Source organism: Cygnus atratus, chromosome 3 (genome assembly GCF_013377495.2).
Source record: "Cygnus atratus isolate AKBS03 ecotype Queensland, Australia chromosome 3, CAtr_DNAZoo_HiC_assembly, whole genome shotgun sequence".
NCBI classification, from domain to species: domain Eukaryota; kingdom Metazoa; phylum Chordata; class Aves; order Anseriformes; family Anatidae; genus Cygnus; species Cygnus atratus.
Window position 1 is genome coordinate 65,470,887 of NC_066364.1, and position 18,359 is coordinate 65,489,245.

Consider the following 18,359-nt stretch of genomic DNA (forward strand, 5'->3'; position numbering starts at 1 on the left):
AGTGCCTTCTGTAGCACGGGCTCTCCTCGAGAAAACAGACTGAGACTATTTGCTTATTTCATGATGCCCTGAGCCAACAGGTTGTTAATCAGTCGTGACCCAGGCTGAATTCTAATAGGTAACACAGGTTAGATGCTCTGTATCCTAGAATCAATGCCTCCAGACAGAGTGCTTAAAGCTTACCTGTTTTTCCTCTTAAAATAAAGAAAAACTCTATGTATTGTTCAAACCCTTCAAAAGAAAGGGTTTTAAATGATTGTTATGTGAAACATTCGTGTATTTCATTCGTAAGCATTCTAGATTTGCAAAACTGCTGAATAGATGTTTTGTGCACTAGTAGTGATTAAGAACATAGCTACGTCAATGGCATTTTGTGTCTTGTGTTTTTTTCTGGTCTCGATGCCAATGAACAGCATGCATCCTCCTTGCAACAAGCTGTTGCAAGGTTTTTGCCTCCGGAGAAGCCAAGGGGGAAATATTGATAGATGTATTAAAATAATCTTTCTAGACAGGGGGACCACGGCCATTTTAAAAGGATATAACCCTCATTCTTGTTTTGCAACTCTGTTAAGGTATCTGTAACACTTCAACAAAGAATACAGCATTGCAAATTCACTTTCATACGGTAGTCTTCTCTCCCTCAATGTTTGAGAAGGGTCCATGCTGTATAATGTACCCGTAGCTGTGGTCAATGAAGCAAGCATGTGGAACAGCTCCATGCCAAGCAAAAGATTTTTCCAAATTCTTGTTTAAAGCAAGATCAGTCTAATCGGCTTGTCTTGCTGCAGCCATTTCTGGAAACATGACAATTATAAGGCTTCTCCTTTGATACAGCATGAAATAAAGCATTGTTCCCATTCCGATTTTTGCTTTAAAATGTCCTTTAAGACTTTAAGACAGATGAACCATTACTCATTTTTTATTCTCTCTCTCACTACTTACTTCATTAGCCTATCCACCACACATTGACTAACATGCACACTGAGGCAAGAAGTCCTGGTACAGCCCTCTCAGGGCACCCCATTCCCCTTTTGCTCCTTTTTTTTTGCCTGGAGTGCTGTCGTAATTCTGTCCACGATAGGAAGGGAAGACCCCCTGGTCTGAAGAGAGCAGAGCTGGTCGCTGAACGGCACACATCCACTGCCTCATGTAAGAACCTGCGGGACTGTTACTCAGAGGGGGGTGCTCACCACTGGTCAGCGTAAATCAAGGTGACTGACAGTACCATTCCTACGTGAGAGAATCCACCCATGGATTTCTTCCCGAAAACTGTAACTCCAGCTGTATTCAGGCTCCTTTGTGTAAGGAGACATCAATATAATTGTAATAATAAGAGCTACAGCGCAGTTGATGCTTAACAGAGTGAAAACAACCTTGTTTGTTCAGAAAGTAAATGTAATAAAAGCGAAAGTCAAAATACTGATCTATGTGAAAATACTTTTATATATTTCTAAAGACAGCGTTTGTTACTTATTATTAGTATAGCATATTCTTATTTTCTGTACAAATAAAAACTGCTGCAGAGGTTTAAAAATAATATAATCTCTTAACTCATACAAAATCTGCTCATCCATCATGGGTTAAGGGATCCCTGGCCTATCAGCAATCTTCCACACAACTCTCAATATTAAAAATTTTTGCTGCTTGCACCACAAGGGAGAAAGAGCTGACAAAAGCCTTTGGCCGGTGAGATCAAAACTGGGGATGCTTGAGGGGGAGAAAGTGTAGTTTAGCTTATTTACATTTTTGCTTTGTTAGTAAACCGGAATGGTTGGAGCAGGAGGCATAAAAAAAAAAAAACAGTAAAAAAAAAAAAAAAAGTGAAATTAACATCTACTAAATCTTCTGGCAACAGCAGTGCATTTTGATGATGTGCTGTGTCAGCTTCCACTAATGGTTTAGGGTTGAATCAGGCACAGTTCAAGACCTAAAGCAGTGCAGGGCATCGCATCTCATTTTTTGGAAGAACATGTACCCTAATTACAAAGATGGCTACAAAATAAAGAGACAGGGAATTCTGGCAAAGCAGAATAATGATCCACTTAATAGGAAATCAGAATGCCATTTTACATCTTTAAAAATCATAAAAGAGTAAGATTTCAGTTCTGTAACAAAAATGTGTCTGAAAGAGAATTTTGAGAGAAAATGGTTAACAATTCTCTTTCAAAATTAAACACGGCAAAGTTGCTTTTTCTGCTCTTAGGGGTTAATCTCCCCGATCTATTCCAGTAACGTGCATGGAAACAAAGGCTGTATATGTGTGCCACTTACCACACGAAATATCTGTCCAGTATTTCAAAGAGTACAGGAAGGAAATGCCCACTGAGCTAGGGATGTGCCAAAGCCCGTGTTGCCTGTGCCAGTCCATTCCCATGAAATTCACAATGTGTGACAGAAAGCAATACGGGAAGGCAGATTTGCAGTGGGGTGGGGAAGCGGCTTAAACAGGCAGTGGAACCGAATCAGCCATTTGGGAGGTTTATTAAGGGGCTGCCTGTTTGTCTGCCCTTTTGATGTTCAATTAGTCGTCAATTTTGTTGCAGTGAAGGAGGCATCGGGAAAAGGATGCTTCTCTTCCAGTAAACCCTGGGAAAGCAACACCTTTATTTTAACGGCCTTCCCACCAAGAACCCCCTGCAACATTTTGGCTTTCCCCAGCCATAGCTATCAGCAACACAACAGCTGCTCATTTTACAATGACTTGCTGGAGAGAGAATGATTGAAAGAGCCAATCTATGTCACATGGAGAAGCTGTGGCACAACATCGCAGGAGGTAATAGGAGAGGAATGAGGTCAGAACAAACAAGGGTAGGGTGAGAAGGGAGAGGAAAATAGCAGCGAACAAAATTATTAAAGGAGAGATGCTAGACTACACACAATGTATGTTTAAAAACAGCTACAACCTGAGCACTGCGAACAGCCCCAGAAATGCAAACAAGCTCTGTATTACTTGCTTTTCAGTGTTTCGTGAATATGGCAGATGAGAAGAGCCACAAAACCCTAGTAACGAAGCACAACGGTGGGAATGCAGTCAGGTGAATGGGGAGAATGATGAGCACAGCATCGTTCACATGGCTTGGAAACCCGAGCACCCAGCAGCGTCCCACTAGTCACGGGGTTTTAAATAGCAGTTTTACTCATTTCATTTTGTAGCTCGAGAGAAGCAACAGCAGCAGCAGAGCTAATGCAGCTGCCTGGTTTTCTTCAGAAGACAGCGATGCATTAGCCCTCACCTGAGAGCCCACCTTTATCAAAACAGCTATAGAGAGCGGGAATTAGCCCGAGCCGGGGAACCAGTGGCAGGCGATTTTGATTTAGTGCCATTCCTAAAAATGCTTCCTGAGTAAGAGGTGCTTTGTGTTACCGTAACAGACTAGAAAATTGGCATTCAAAATGGTGACACGGTTTGTATGAAGAGCTAATACTTTTCATTAGGCCAGTCACAAAAACAAGCTTTTGGGCTCAGCTCAAGCGAAGTGACTCTAACCCTGACCTTTCAGACCAAAGCCCTTCTATTTTTACCCCAAAGGAATTAACTGGTTTGATAAAAGTTATTACTTTTCCCTACAAACTGTCCTGCTCACATCCTTATCTGTCATGGTTACAATAAAGCTATTTTCAACTTCACAACACTCTTCCTGTATTCAGCAGCCGGGCTGCTAAAATATCAATCAATTTATTTGCCTGAATCTGACTGTTCAGAGATATTCAAAATTTAATCAAGCTGAGAATTTTCCAAGAAATCAGAACATCAGTCCGCAAACAGAAGTCACGACTTCCTGTAAAGCCAACAAATCTGGGTCCCGACTGTAAAGTGCAAGGATTAGCTCAGGCTGTGGGAACTGTTACCTTTCCTCCTAGGTGGACTATTTGACTTCACTCAACAACAGGGACGGGCTTTGATGCCGCACAGTGGGAGATGCGCCACGAATACAGGGTCACCACCCTTCCTGTAATGCACAGGGCTCCTGTCCTATCGCTCTTCCTGCTGTTCCTGCCCCACCTGAGCACATCCTGCCAGCCCGAGGGGCTGGAGGGGAAAGAAATGACTGCAGGGCATGTGTGCAGCATCAGGGCTTGACACACGCATTTAGGATGCAACCTTCATGTGTGCGCTGAGCTTACTCCCCTTTGCTTAGCTAGTTTGACCTCTGTTTATAGTTCGGCATGTACATTTCACTCGCATACCTTTGTACTGAATACCAAAACACACACTGCTCACTACATCTTAACTTGCATTTGATTTACAGCACATCTAATGAAAAGACATTACTATTTTTGTTTTTTAACTGAGCTTCAATGCTGATTTTTTTTTTTTGTCAGCTACTGATACCACCCCAGGGTAATGCTAGCACTGTTCTATTCTTAGCATTCAAAATGTCAGAAAACAATAAAAAATCGAGCATCAGAAAGGGAACAAACTCATCTGAAATACCAAACATGCCATTTTTTTCTTCTGGGTACCTTAAAACATTTTCACAAATTTCTGAATGTACATTAATGATCTTGTGTCAACCCTATGTGGCACAAGAGAGCAAGTGGCAAACATGCCACCATCATTTACATTACTTTGAGTGGAGCTGAATTCCTAGTAACATGTTGACCTTTGCAAATATAACTTAATATCTCATAAGAAATATTACACTCAAATTTTACCCCAAATAACATTTTCTCAACACAGGGTTGGAAAACCTCTGCCTCGTACTAAGGGGTCTTAAGCCACCATACAATTCCAAGAGCCGAAGACAATAAAAATACATAGTAAAAATAAAAATGGGACTCTGCAAGTAACAGAGGAACGTGACAGATGGATGATAAATGAACCAAACACAAAAATTAGGATCAATTATTTGGACCGGCCCATGAATAAGACATTTAACAAATATACATGTGGAGTCACGTTCAGAATTTTGAGAGCTCTGGGTGCTTGGTAGCGGAAATTATCCCTGCTTTATATATGCTTTTTTTTTTTTTTTCCAAAAAAGACCTTGAAAATGCAGGATTTTCCTAAACTGATGAATTATCAATCTAAAAGTATTTTAAAAAAATATATGTATATAACTATAAACCTTTGTATTGATTTTATTTGTTGGAACAAGCTTACCTGGAATACTTGCTGGAGAAATAGGACCAGACCTCGACTGGTTGCTTCCAACAGGAGAGCCTACAGGGGAAGGCGATGGGCCCCCGGGGATGCCAGAGAGATGTGGAGAAGCATGAGGGGAGAATGGAGACTGTGCAGGGTTGCTCTGCTCCCCTTGGCTGCTTGTAGAGCCTGATGCGCTAACAGCTGAGCTCAGCGTTGCTTCAGTTCCAGTCGGCAAGTCATCAATGGATCCAGACAAATCCTGAGGAAAAAGGAGAAAGAACCTAAGTAAGAACTAATACACGAGCCACAGGACATGAGAACTGGCACGGTGACAAGGTCCATTTGTTTACTTATTACAGCAGATAACTAAAAGGTTTTCTTTAATGCTGGTTCATGTAGTTAAATGATGGCAGAAAATGAGGATAGTATGTACAATTCTCAGCTTAATCTCTAATTCTTTTGAGAAAAAGAACAAGCAAGGGTAACAAATGAATTGGAACCAAATACACTCAACATTAAATTTAACCTTTTCCATCTGGATTAAGCTTTCAAAATTAATCCCACAAATTCTGCCCGAGCATACTAAAGCTAATGAAAATGATACTTCAGTTTCACTTTCACACAGTATTTCGTTTTGGGGTTTGCTCCCGTTAGAATCACAGCTTATTCACTTCACTCTTTAAACCACCACCCGAATGACAGAATAAAGGTATAAAATGCGCAGCCCTCGTAATACTCCTGTTCAGCTCCTTTGCCTTGCAGAAGAGAGACAAAAACAAGGTCCAACCCTGTGCAGCAATACAGGACCCATTGGCCACCTAGAAGTAAGGAAGGCTGCTTCTTGACTTCCCGCAAATACCAGTTTGACTAGCATCCAAGTTCACAGTTTCTCTACAATTTCATTTGAGTGCACTGTGAAACAGCTGCTTCATTTCAGTTCATAACTGTTGCATTTTCAATGTTTTCAATGAGAAATTTCCTCCAGTGGTCAAAGCACATCTCAATTCTAACTACAAGTTGCTGGGCATATTCCCTAAAGCTATAGTTAACACTGTTCTTTGGATCTGTGGGAGTAATTTGCTTTTAAATCATTGTAAAATCAGATAAGAGGAAACAAGAATGTTGTGACAAAGCAAGAATGTGCCCCTTAACTCTCAGGAAAAATGTTAATTCCTGAGCATGACAAAAAGATCTCAAGCAAACAGAAAAGCGTAAAGATAGCCATGCCTCCATCAACTGTTGGCGAGACACAAGTTAGGGAGCACACTGCTATTTCTGTTAGTGAATTAAGGCAGAGAGCTATTTCACGTGTAAGACAAATCATGAAATGACCTTTGGGGCTTCAAGTAATTGGAATGACACACAGCGTGTTGCTTTTGTTGATAGTTATTTCATTTGTCTGACTCATGCAAGTTGTTCCACTGGAGACAACGGGACCAGAGACTTGAGGAGTGCAAAGACAGCTGGGCTTTGCCTGGGCAAGGAGCTCAAGAAGCAAGGACTTAGTGCTACCTCATCTTTGTAACAAAAATAAAGTTATTTTTAGAAGTTATGCAACCTGGACAAAATTCAAAGTGGTGTATTCAGAGTAAGAGTGCTGCCTGATCCCCATTACAAGGGGCTCCCAGTTAGTCTCCCCTAATAGACACTCAGTCTTCCAAGGCATGGACATAGTAGGATTAGCAGTTTAAACACCAGGAACATTCATAAAAACCCACCTAGAATGCTATGTGCTACTCCTCCTTCGCGTAAAGGTGTACTTCAATACAACTGACCCAACTTAGCTCTCTCCAGGACACCTCACAGACCGTATTTCCAAACGTGAATTAGACACAAGACTGCAGGTACAGCTCTCACCACAGCTTCATTTTGCTTTTTCCGACAAGCACAAAATTGTATTTGTATTTCATTAGGCATATGAAAAAAAAAGATTGAAGTTTTCGAACTTAATTTACGTGTGAACTCTGCATTCACTTGAGAATAGAGTTCCAAGTCCCTACAAATGGAAATTTAATTGTGATGCTGGCAATAAACTATTTTCATTGTTTCTTTTCTGAAACTATTAACTTTAGGAAATGTAAACACCACCGTTTGATGCTGCATACAGTAACGCCAGAGATTTTCACAGTAGAAGGTACCTGACAAATGGGTAAGCAATTACTGCTTTTCCATACATCACACGGCATTCTTTGAAATGGAATCAAATCGCTGCTGTCGTAACGTGTAACAAACGCTGCAGGAAGTGCTGATAAAACAAATGCTGCTGAAAAGCATGTAATAAAACCCCGAAAGCCGAATGCCGCAGAAGAGAGCCTATTCAAAACGAACACAAATTCTGCGTAAAAAACTAGATGGGCACCCAACTGATAAAAGATACTGAAAACACTTGGATTTATGTTTAGAATAACAAAGTTTTAAAATGGTGTTTGGATTAAAGCGTTCACTTGCTGCAGTAAGCCACAAAGTACTTGAAAAACCAGCAAACCAAAATAAGGAAAACCCATGAAGTAGTAGTGTCCATGAGGAAATTATCTGTTCAGAGATTGAGGTAAAACTTGCCCGTTCACCCCAGCATCTCCCTGGCTTGCTGAGTGTGGATGTGGGAGAACGTGGGGCCAGGAGCGAGGTTCATTTCTCCATCAGGCCGCATTATGGCTCCTCGTTCCGCTAATCTCCTGTGGGGGTGGCATGACTGACAAGTCCCAGGCATTTCCTCAAGTGCATGCCTTCAAGGGATTTCCTCACGAACCTGGTGCAACTCATTCATAAAAGCAGAAAAGAAGGGAAGAGGAAAGCTTACATGATGCCAGCCAACTTAAAGTGCCACACTGCGCCACCCTGCCCCCAGAAATGGCGGGCGCAGCTGCCAGGCAGGCCCCAGTCACGGCGCACCTCACGGCAGCACGAACAGCAGGATTTCCTTTTGAGGCCAGGAAACGCACAGGGACACGTCCAATTCATCGAACTCATCTGCCGAGGGTGTTATCACGGCAATGGGATGAACCAGATCAATCGCGAACACTGATAATAAGGCTGCTTCTAGGCCAGCACGAAGGGCTCTTGTCTATAGGGATGCCTGTGCAACGCTCCACAACCTCTACGTTGTGTTACAGGGGGCTAAAACGAGAACCATCTGCCACTCTGCTCAGGGTAGTTTGTGAACCATTACTGTGTGTTTTTTCCTAACCTGTGCTTCATGGCCTTACCTAGTCTTTTAAGGCAGAAAGCATGAGCAGGTGAGCAACCGGGAAACTTTCAGCATACAAAGGCTTTAGAAACACCTCCGTTATCCACAAAAGCTAATTGGGAAATTAAAGAGCAGAAGAAGAAAGACTTTATGTGAAGCACCTGGACCGAAAGAGCACAAGTTGGCTTTCTGTTCTCCTATTATCAGTATTTTAATGCCCGCTTTTCCCTCAGCGTAGCAGAACGGTAATGAAGTCGTGCCACTTCCACATCCCAAACATTTATTTGTAGAGAAGATATTGTACACATACACATCATATATGTAAATTATATGGATTTACTTGCATTTACTTAGCATATCCATATGTAAAGCTATTAAAAAGCTTGCTAATAAGAGAAATTCACAGTGGTTTAAGCATACAGCCTAGTTAACAAAGAAGCTCTGTAACTAATACTCCTCTAGAGGACAATTTAGTCAGCAGGGCACCAACTCTATTCTTCTTTTATAAGTACTATCAGATCTATGATGCCTGTAAAGAACAGAGAGACCTTACTTACTGCATCTCATTCAAACCAAGGCACCTTCAAGCTACAGTGCTTCCATTTATCTTGTTGGAAAGTTGGCAGGTTAGGTAATTGCAGGGATTCTTTTAAGGGGCTGAAGTCCCCGTACCCTAAGGCATGTCTTAAATTTTGCCTGTTTTCAGAGGTTTTATCCGGAAAGCACTCATTTCTTTGAGTAAAACGTAGCAAGTCTAGAATTACCAGAAACCTTTTGTTATACAGACCTGGTTCTTGAATAATTTTACTGCTCTTGCCTATGGTATTGGTATGGCTGTATTTTCAAATGTGATACCAAATCTAAGGAAAAAGAGAGGACATTTTTTTTCTCCATCACATATCCATATCAAAATTCTGTATTCTCTGTCAGCTTTACATTCTGTATTATTCAGGACACCCCAAACAGCTTTCCAAGTTCATTTCGAGATTACACCTTGACTATAAACTGAAATGTCCCTATGCAGGAGTTCTCTCTTTTAGTTAAGTGTTTTATCTCTACCTTCACTTCTAGCCTCACCTTCCACCCATGCACAACCTTTATCCTTGTCCCTGTGACAAGTACAAGAGCTAAAATGAACAGGATCACATTGTGCTCAGGATTATAATGTTATGCCTTCCCGGTGGTATGATCTTATCAGGCTGACAAGAGAGCCACTCTTGGAATAGCACACCAATTTACAATTGCAACACAGCCAGCAAGGGGTAGAAGGAAGTAAACTGCACAGAGGCACAAAACCCGCCGTTACCTGCAAACAGAGCACAAGAGAAAACACACAGACACTCATATATAATAATATAATACAATGCAATATAATATAATCTTAACCAAGGAGTATTCCTCAATCCAATAAATAGCAAAGAGACTTCAGTAACTTGCTAACACCACCATGATTTTACACACAGACTGTGACAGGATTAGAGCACTCACTACGGAGCAAAAATTTACACTGCAAACACTTCACGCAGTTGCTGGTTTTGCTCAGGAGTGTCCCAGCAGCCATAAAACATAAACAAGATTTTACTGGAGGAATCCCTTGCTAAATACCTACAGCCGAAAAATGATGAGTGCCTCCTCCGAAGTCAGTAAAACTGAAAAGTGCCCAACAGGTCTAGCAGATAGCCAGCACCTTGCTAAATGAGGTCCTGTACTGCTAAATGACAGCTTAAGTTCACTGACAGGTTACTGGGACTTGGGGGATCTCTCAATGGGCTTCTGCATAGCGTACACAGAGCGGGGGTTATTTAAACTTAAACCTGCCTGCCTGCAGGACCCAAGCCGCCCTTACTCCACCCAGGCCGCGGTGTTTTTGTTAGGACTGAGGACGGTACTGGTTAAAAGGCAGAGTCCTGCGCGAAATATCCATCGCCTCAACACGAGTCACCGCTTCAGCAGTGAAATTATATATACACACAAACGTATTTTACATATAAGTATGTAAATATACATTCACGCAGACATCCACTCGGCTATTGTTTTGGAACCACGGGGGATTATGAACAATATGCTCTGTAATTGAGATTAACTTTGAACAAATCATTTGGCTGACATACACACATACGCGCACAAAGAAAAAACCCACAATAGCTCTGTTTAAATTTCAAGATATTTGTAAGACCTCTTTTCATCACAAAGAAGCCTATAATAGCACGTTTCAAGAAGACTTCCAAAGGCCCTGCTGGTCACATTGTCTAGACAGCAAGCGAGCTAACAGCCTCCCGCTTCCTGTGCAACTGGGAAAACACACAGGCACCGAGCCATGGGGACGAGGAAAACCCCTTCGTGGTCACAGCCTCCCACCCCCTCAACAGGTGTCCTCCCACCAGGCCAGATGCGTTGTGAATATGCCAAACATAATTAATGCACATCCTTAAAAAATCTTGCTTAACGGGACATGCGTTAGGACAAACCCAAACTTTGATAATATTTGGGCAGAGGTATTGTTTAGCTAGTCATGGTGCTTGGCAGACCTACTTCATCCCACTTACTATGTTTTAGTGTTGCTAAACACAATTTTAATTTTAACCTGTATATAGTAAACTACTTGTGCAATAGTCTAGATGAAGTAAATTCTAAGTAAATGGTAAAAACACTAGCTTCTTGCACTAATGTTAGTGACAAAGTGGTGTGTAGTATGCATGATTGCTAGGGAAGCATGCTTCCTTCCATCTGCAGACCTCACACGCTTCCTTAAAACAGCTGAAACGTGTTGTGAAGGCTCCTATCAGTATCAAATACCTTCTCTGAGAAGTTACACAGGGAAGTCCCCCAGGATGCAAAACCTTTTTCCACCAAGCCATGTACTCACTTAAGCAACTGAGAAAGTATATAAGCAAATAACGCAGTGCCAGTGCTCAGCCTTCTTTCTTTTCAACCTGTGGGATTCTGGAATCACACCAGTATTCCAGAAATTATCTACAAAAAGACAACCTGGGAAAGCAGATTCAAGTCACAGCTTACTACCTAATCACTAAGCAAATGACTGTTTTGGACAGTTCTTACTTAATTTGGATATGAAATTAATTCCCAGTCTTAAAAAATCCCTCTGGTTAAAGAAGCACAGAAAATATTTTTTTCTAAGAAAAGTGAGTCCTAATAAATAAATACCTGCAGAGAGCGAGGAAAGCACAAAGGAGGGCTGACTTTTTTGTTTTTTAAAACTCAAGCTGATATGAATTTCTGTGCTGATTTTAACTGGCCTGGGTTTTCTCTGAACATTCAGTGAAAGGGAATGTTTCATCTGGCAAATATAAGTAGACTCAATGCAAAGTCAGAAAGTAACAGCTATACCATTATTAGTATTTTTTTTTAAGGTAACCCCTGGTCCTACAACATGAACACCAGAGCACACATGATGAAGCAGCGCGTAGCCTCAATGGCTGAGACCTTAGGGAGAGCTGACGGCAGGACCTGGCCCTGTTCTGCTCACTCACACACCACAAAGACCTCAAGGGCCTCTGGCACAGGGCCACCTCACCTGCTACCTTTCCACGCAGGACACAGAGAAGCCATTCACGAGGCAACAGCCAACTATTTCTTCCTGAGCACGGAGATGTTTAGGCATCCAAGCTGTTAGGACTATGCAGGAGGAGAGGCTCTGGCTGAAGGCATTCCTCCCTGCAGGTGTGCCCACAGGCCTGGCTGCTACCTGAACCAGGTGCACAATTTTCTTCTCCTTGATACGGCGTCTCACAGTGGCAAGCAATTCCCAATTCATTTTAAAAAGAGAGAATTGTTTCTTGCTACATTTGCTTGACAAGCAAGGGATCTCTGTTTGCATGACAACTTTAATTCAAACACAAAATCCAGACCAAACAACTGTTGACCTGATACAGATGTCCAACAAGAAAAGCTAGGTGTAACCACAGCAAATTCACTCCAGTGCTCGTATCTGGATGGACTTGGACCACACTGCACAAACTGCTAGATCCTATAATTTCAAAAACTACATTGATTTTTTAGGAACTTATCCTAGCATAAACCTGTGTGTATTCAGGGCAAAGCTTCTTTTTGTGTATTTTAAACTATTGCATGTATTTTTAACTATTTTAAACTATACTGGTAATTTCTCTCCATTTCTTTGGATGACATACGACTGGTTTATACCATGTGGTTCCTGCAAATCCAAACCCATATGAATTGACCAGCAATGCTACAGCAATCTAACCAGCTTGTGATATGCCCACGTCTGCCAGACATGAGACTAGTAGAGGTTGTAAAGACGGATACGGTCACGCTCCTGTGCTTGCGCTGCTCCACAATGGGATGTGACTTGCTCGTCCAGATGAGAGCTTTACATCAGAAACAACTTAGGGCAATTAGAAATTCAGAACCGACACAGTAGCTTCAAAAATCACACGAAAGCATGGCCAGCTGCGCACCTCGCTGGCAGTGCTGCGTGCCCGGCATTATGTGGTCTGCAGTTCCCTGACAGTTAATGGGAAGGGGTCTTCTGAGGTCTCCAGCTGCATCACAAAAGCTCCTAATGCCATAAAAAAGTTGATACTTTACAAACATCGACTCCCATGTATGAAACAATAAATAGTAATGACCCATGTGCTATCAAAGCAAATTGACAAAGCCTAGCAAGGACTGTAAACAGGTAAGATGCAGAGCTTGTCTGACAACAATACTTTTTTATATCGGAAGTAAACAGTAAATCTCCAGAACAGGAAAACAATAACACTGCATCTCTCAGGATACAAACCTCACTGTTTATCTCTGAAGCAGAATGCTTAGCACGTAGAATTTCTGGGAATAAAATTTAAAAACAAACAGCCAGGAACCCTTAGGAGCCATTTGTTTCCTCGGTATTATAGCAAAGAAAAATTCTCAGCCAACAACTCTCATAGCTACAGCAAATAAATAATCAACATTTAAAACACCCAAATCAATGAAAACAACAAACTGCCGCCAAGTCTAGGAAAGAAAAGTTGAATTTGCGTAACAGCGACCTAATAAAATCTGGTCGCGCTCATACTACTACTCATTCAGCTTCCTCAGTGTCAAACATACGCAAACACGAAATCCCTTCCATTACAGCTGAGTTTTTTCATTTGAAGAACAACGAGGTACGATGTAACTTCCTTCCTTCGCACCTCGTTGGGTTACAACCATTTTCTAGATCATGTCCTACTTCCCATGGGGAAGGCAGGCTCAACTGGCAGGATAACACAGAAAGGAAGCAGACTGAAGGTAAGTAGGCATTAATCTAGAACCTTTCAAGCTCTTTGGAGCTTATTGTTTTGGAGATCACCATCCTCCTTCAGTAAGCTTAAAATTTGCATGGCCATTGGACAGCTGCACTGCTGGTCAGTCCAACCTGCTTCTCTTTCTGTCCTGACCCTACTTTGAACCGAGCATCACAAAGCCACAAGGAAAACACTGTATGCCTCCTCCTCCCCTTCCTGTTACTTGCTCTGCTTTCACAATTGTCTTTGAGAGATATCTGAACAAGCAGGCAAGAGGAGGAGTACTGAGTCACAAGACAGACGAGTATTAATTTGGACAAAAGGGTATGAGACAGAAGAAGAAGACATTAGAAGAATATATGGGTCAGTAGGTCTGAAAAAGACCTAAAATTTCGGCAGGAGCAGCAGTGACATGAATGAGGAATTATTACTTACTCCCTTTATTCCCTTTACTTTGGCTCCCATACTCGTGGAAGCTTGCAGCACAGGCAGTCAGAAATAGACCATCTGTCTCGAGACTACGTATTCAAAAACCTGAGACTTTGCAGGTGCAGCTCAAGCAAGAAGCAAATATCACTTCAGGATACCATGGCATGAAATGTGATAAAATTCACAGTATGTCTATACTGCAGCATGCCTACACTTGATTGCAGCGCCGAGATCCTCAACAGGTCTGCGAAGGGCAGTTCATGTAGGAGAAGCTCTTTCAATATGGCCACACAACCTCGCACGGCTCTATGTACCCTACCATCTACTACTACTGTTTACTACTGCATCACAGCGCACCTACCTTGCAATTATAAGTTAATGTCTTTCCATACCTGCTTCTCAGATTACCCCGTACTGCATTCAGGAGGCATCAGCCAGGCTGTTAAAATAAGTTTGGACCTACAATACCATTTGATTTGGAGCTTTGGAGTTGAGAAAACAGAAAAGGTGTTGGTCCAACAATCAATCGCCCGCTGATCACTGAAGACAGACCTTTCCATCCCACAGTAAACTAGGCACGTTGATAACAAGTGGGCTGCTCTGGTAGCCCGAAGCTGTATGTGGACCACACTAAAGAACAAAACAACTGATGAACCTGTACACCCAAGGTTTAAAAGCCCTTGATCTACAGCACTTGCCTTTTTTTTGGCATATTAATACCCTTTGTAGGAGCCATGGTTTGATAAAGGAGATGTCCCAGCAGGTGAGCGTGAGAATGAAGATTTACAAAACACAGTTTTCCATTAGCTTAGGTGTTGTGCATGCATCATAGTGTGCCTCTCTTCTCTCTCCCCCACAAATCTGTGTAACCAAACACCACAATTACACAAGATAAACCAGAGACACATCTTGAACTTCAAAAACACAAGTGCTCCAGTAACTTTTCACCTCTTCCTCTTTAATCACATGCTGAAAGCAGGTGAAAACGTATACACCAAGAACAGTGGTAGATGTCAGAAATGCCTGTTTTTTAAGAGACTGAATAAAGAGCCTTGCCTCAGAGAACAGCATTAATTAACAAGCCTTATTTAACAAAACTGGAACTAACTGGATATGCTCTGCTATACTGGTGGAGCAGGCAGAAATTAGTGTCACAATGTTCACCGCAATAAATTCAGTTAAATTTGCCTCTCCAGACTCATTCTCTCGGCATCACGCAGGACTCTCTCACGCTCCTCCCTCCTGGGCTTCCTTTCGTTTTTCTGAAGCTAACACGACTCCAGGGGTGCCCAGTTCAACGACCAGTGGAGCACAAACAAACGGGGCTGATCGCTTCACGCACACCCACATGTACACAAACTGCTTACTCCTTTCTGAGGTTTATGGGCCATAACAGCAAAATCAAATGATTATGCTTCAAGAGCTGTTCACTCACCCCTCCTACCTTTTCATTTCCAAGTAACCTGGGAAAAGGATGGCAAATGAAATTCAAGGCAGTAATAAGGCAGAAAAACTTTCAGCTCTTTTCTCACACGCGCTAGCTAGAACCAGATTCCCTAATCACCCCAAATTCTGTAGTCCACATCTCCTCACCGTAATTCAGTCCTGGTTGGGCACACTATTGTGCGAAATAATTGAGCTGCAAGGGAACGTGATATTTTGAGATGATACGGCTTTAACAGACTTGGGTAGAACTTACATTTCGGAAACCTCTGTATAAATTTCAAAAGGCTTTTGAAATCTTAGAAAGGTGTCTCGGCCTCAGATTTCTTTTGAAATAGTATCTTGATTACACCAGTAGGAAGGATAACCTGTAGTGCTTCCTTCAATTAAGCTTTAAGAAAAAAATCTCAAAGGCCAATACCCTCCTCTGCCTCCTGTTAAGCATGCTGTCCTAGATGTGGTTCACAAACTTTGTGTTTGGGGTGGGAAGAGTTATCCTGAGGCTAAGGCAACAACACTGTTGTCCTGATCACTGGATGCATTAAGCCAATCTTTATCCAGCAGGTTCGCAATTTTAGGCACAGTTCTGAACTCCAACACATGAGGAGAAACAGGAAAGGTTGTTACAGAAGTCTTAAACTATACTGACTATGAAATTTACATTAAAAAAAAAACACAAAACAAATCACCAACATATGCCAATTACTGTTGCTCTTTAATTACTAGATTATAGAAAGAAAAGACTTCAATGGTAGATTGTGAAAGCCAGCTTTCTGTGAGTTTCTGAGTGCCTCAGCACTCTTGAAAGTTGCATACTTTTCTTCTTATAGAAAATACAAGGAGTCCCAAGATCTCCTAGATAAAGCTTTCAATGAGACTGTTCCTCCAGAAGTTTTCTTGGCTTGAGGAAGGAGGTTGGTATTACACTGAACTACAAATCAATGCAATGGTAATAAACACACTATGAAAAAACTCGAAGAAATCCGAGGGAGGATATGCAGCATACAGCATTGGCCAAAATGTGGCTGCTGCTCCATGGACTCTGATGAGCGGACACTTACTTGGTGGAGCCATATTGAACAGGAGTTCCCCACCTGCCCCATCGCACCACTGTGCGCTACCTAGCCCTGGAACTGAGGTGCCAGTTGTCCTTCCCCAACACCTGCCAGGCCGTGGACATGCTGTGGTTCCCTCCAGCAAGCACCACTGTGGTACCACAAGGCCAAAAAGACTTTGTGGATTTTGCACTTGTAAGTCACTGGTATGAAATATTTGTAAACAGAGTTAACAGAAAACTCTCTTTCCCCACCAAAGTCCACCCTAGCCGTACTGAATTTTGAGGGTGTTCATGCACGGTGAGAAAAAACATGCCGGGTAATGTGGCAGAGAAAAGGTAGAAGAAATAAAGGGCTGCATTGGAAGCTCCTTTGAAAGAGGGCCTGCAAAGCCCTTGCAAGGCAGTGCTCATTTCCCTTCCTCTCCTGCTGCTGGAAACCCCCATGCCACACACAGCAGACCGCTGAACCACCATCGACATCCGCATCCCAGTCATTGCATGATGAAGCCAAAGCAGATTTTAGCCCTGCAAAAACTTCAGGTGCTTCCCCACCTCCTGCTGATGCTCTAACTTCCAAACCTGCGTTTGAGCAGTGCAACGGAGCTCAGGGAGCAGGGCTGAGAGGTCTGCAGGGGCATGCGTGGGACAGAAAGATGGGCAAAGAGCCAACTGCATCACGTCATGGTTTGTAAGAGATACAGCCTGAGAAGGATATGGGTCTTAGCCCGATCAAAGTTTTGCTCTGTGGCTTGTAAAGTCATCGCTGCTTAGCTGCATTGCTGCCTGAGCACTCATTCTAGCCGCCTGTTCGTGCTCTTCCACGTTGAGAAGACTACGGATGGGGCACCATTTCTACACTGCTGTCTTTCTGTAAAAGACGAAACAAAACACTACCTTTCTCACAACTTTTCTTACAAAGATCTAACTGATGAACTATCAAACGAAAGCTCATTTCATCCTCTGAGTTATTCAGTAGAAAGACCACCAAAAAGAGGGGGGAAAGCAAATCAGTAAGTTGGGATTGTCACAAAGTCCCAAAACAAGTCTGAAGGGTGATTGGCAGAATAAATGAATGCACCAAAGGAACAAACAGTCTTATGAATTAGGTAAAGAAATAAATAAAGAAAAAAACATGTAAAAATTTCAACAATCACGCCAATCTGTTAGGAGCTGTACCACTGCCAGTTAGCGGGCCTCAGGGCTCCGTAGGATTTCTCAGCACAGTGCCAAACTCCAGCAATATTGTTATGGTTAGAAAGGAATTTCTCACAAGAGCTAACAAAGGCAGAAGGTCATAAATAAACACAGCAGGATTGCCTTGTCAGTTCTCATTATTAGCGCTGCAGGCACTTGCTTTTCTATGGGCTGCTCACAGGTTCATTTAAGTGTAAGAGCTCCTCCTCAGAATTTCACATACTCATAAATAACGAAAACATTTCTTAACTCACGAAAGAATAGCACATCTAACTTATTTTTTTATTTTATTTTATTACTGTTTCTCAAACACACAGAAGCACATGTGCATGAGCTTCCTATAGCTCTGCTGTCCGTATATCCACAGGCATGCTTCCCAAACTGACTGAAAGCTTACGCCCAGTTAACCCAGAACTGCAGCATCCTTTTACGCTGGCCTTCATTACACCGCCCAGGCATCCGCCTGACTCCAGCCATAATGAACAAGAAGAACTTTCTTACTGTAATAATGGTCACCAGCATTACATCTGGGCAGGAAATGAGGCTGAGCTCCTAAACTGATCCTGACGTGCATTACAAAACGAGGAAAGCACAGCTGTGTGACCATTATTGCAATTATAAAATGACATTTAGTGTTAACTTCTTTTTGTGCCTGAATTTTAAAGCGGAGAGAGGACAGTACCAGTGGTTCTAGGGGTACAAACAAGCAAA

General features: G+C 42.2%; 1 protein-coding gene across 4 annotated transcripts in view; it reads right to left on the reverse strand.

The window, feature by feature from the left end:
• The window catches only part of ARID1B (AT-rich interaction domain 1B), a 325,953-nt gene that overhangs the window by 95,515 nt on the left and 212,079 nt on the right, over positions 1 to 18,359 (reverse strand). For all 4 annotated transcript variants that reach the window (XM_035538357.2, XM_050709609.1, XM_050709608.1 and 1 more), the window contains one exon: positions 5,105 to 5,348. In XM_035538357.2, coding sequence (XP_035394250.1) covers positions 5,105 to 5,348 — 244 coding nt within the window. The remainder of the gene's footprint in view (positions 1 to 5,104; positions 5,349 to 18,359) is intronic.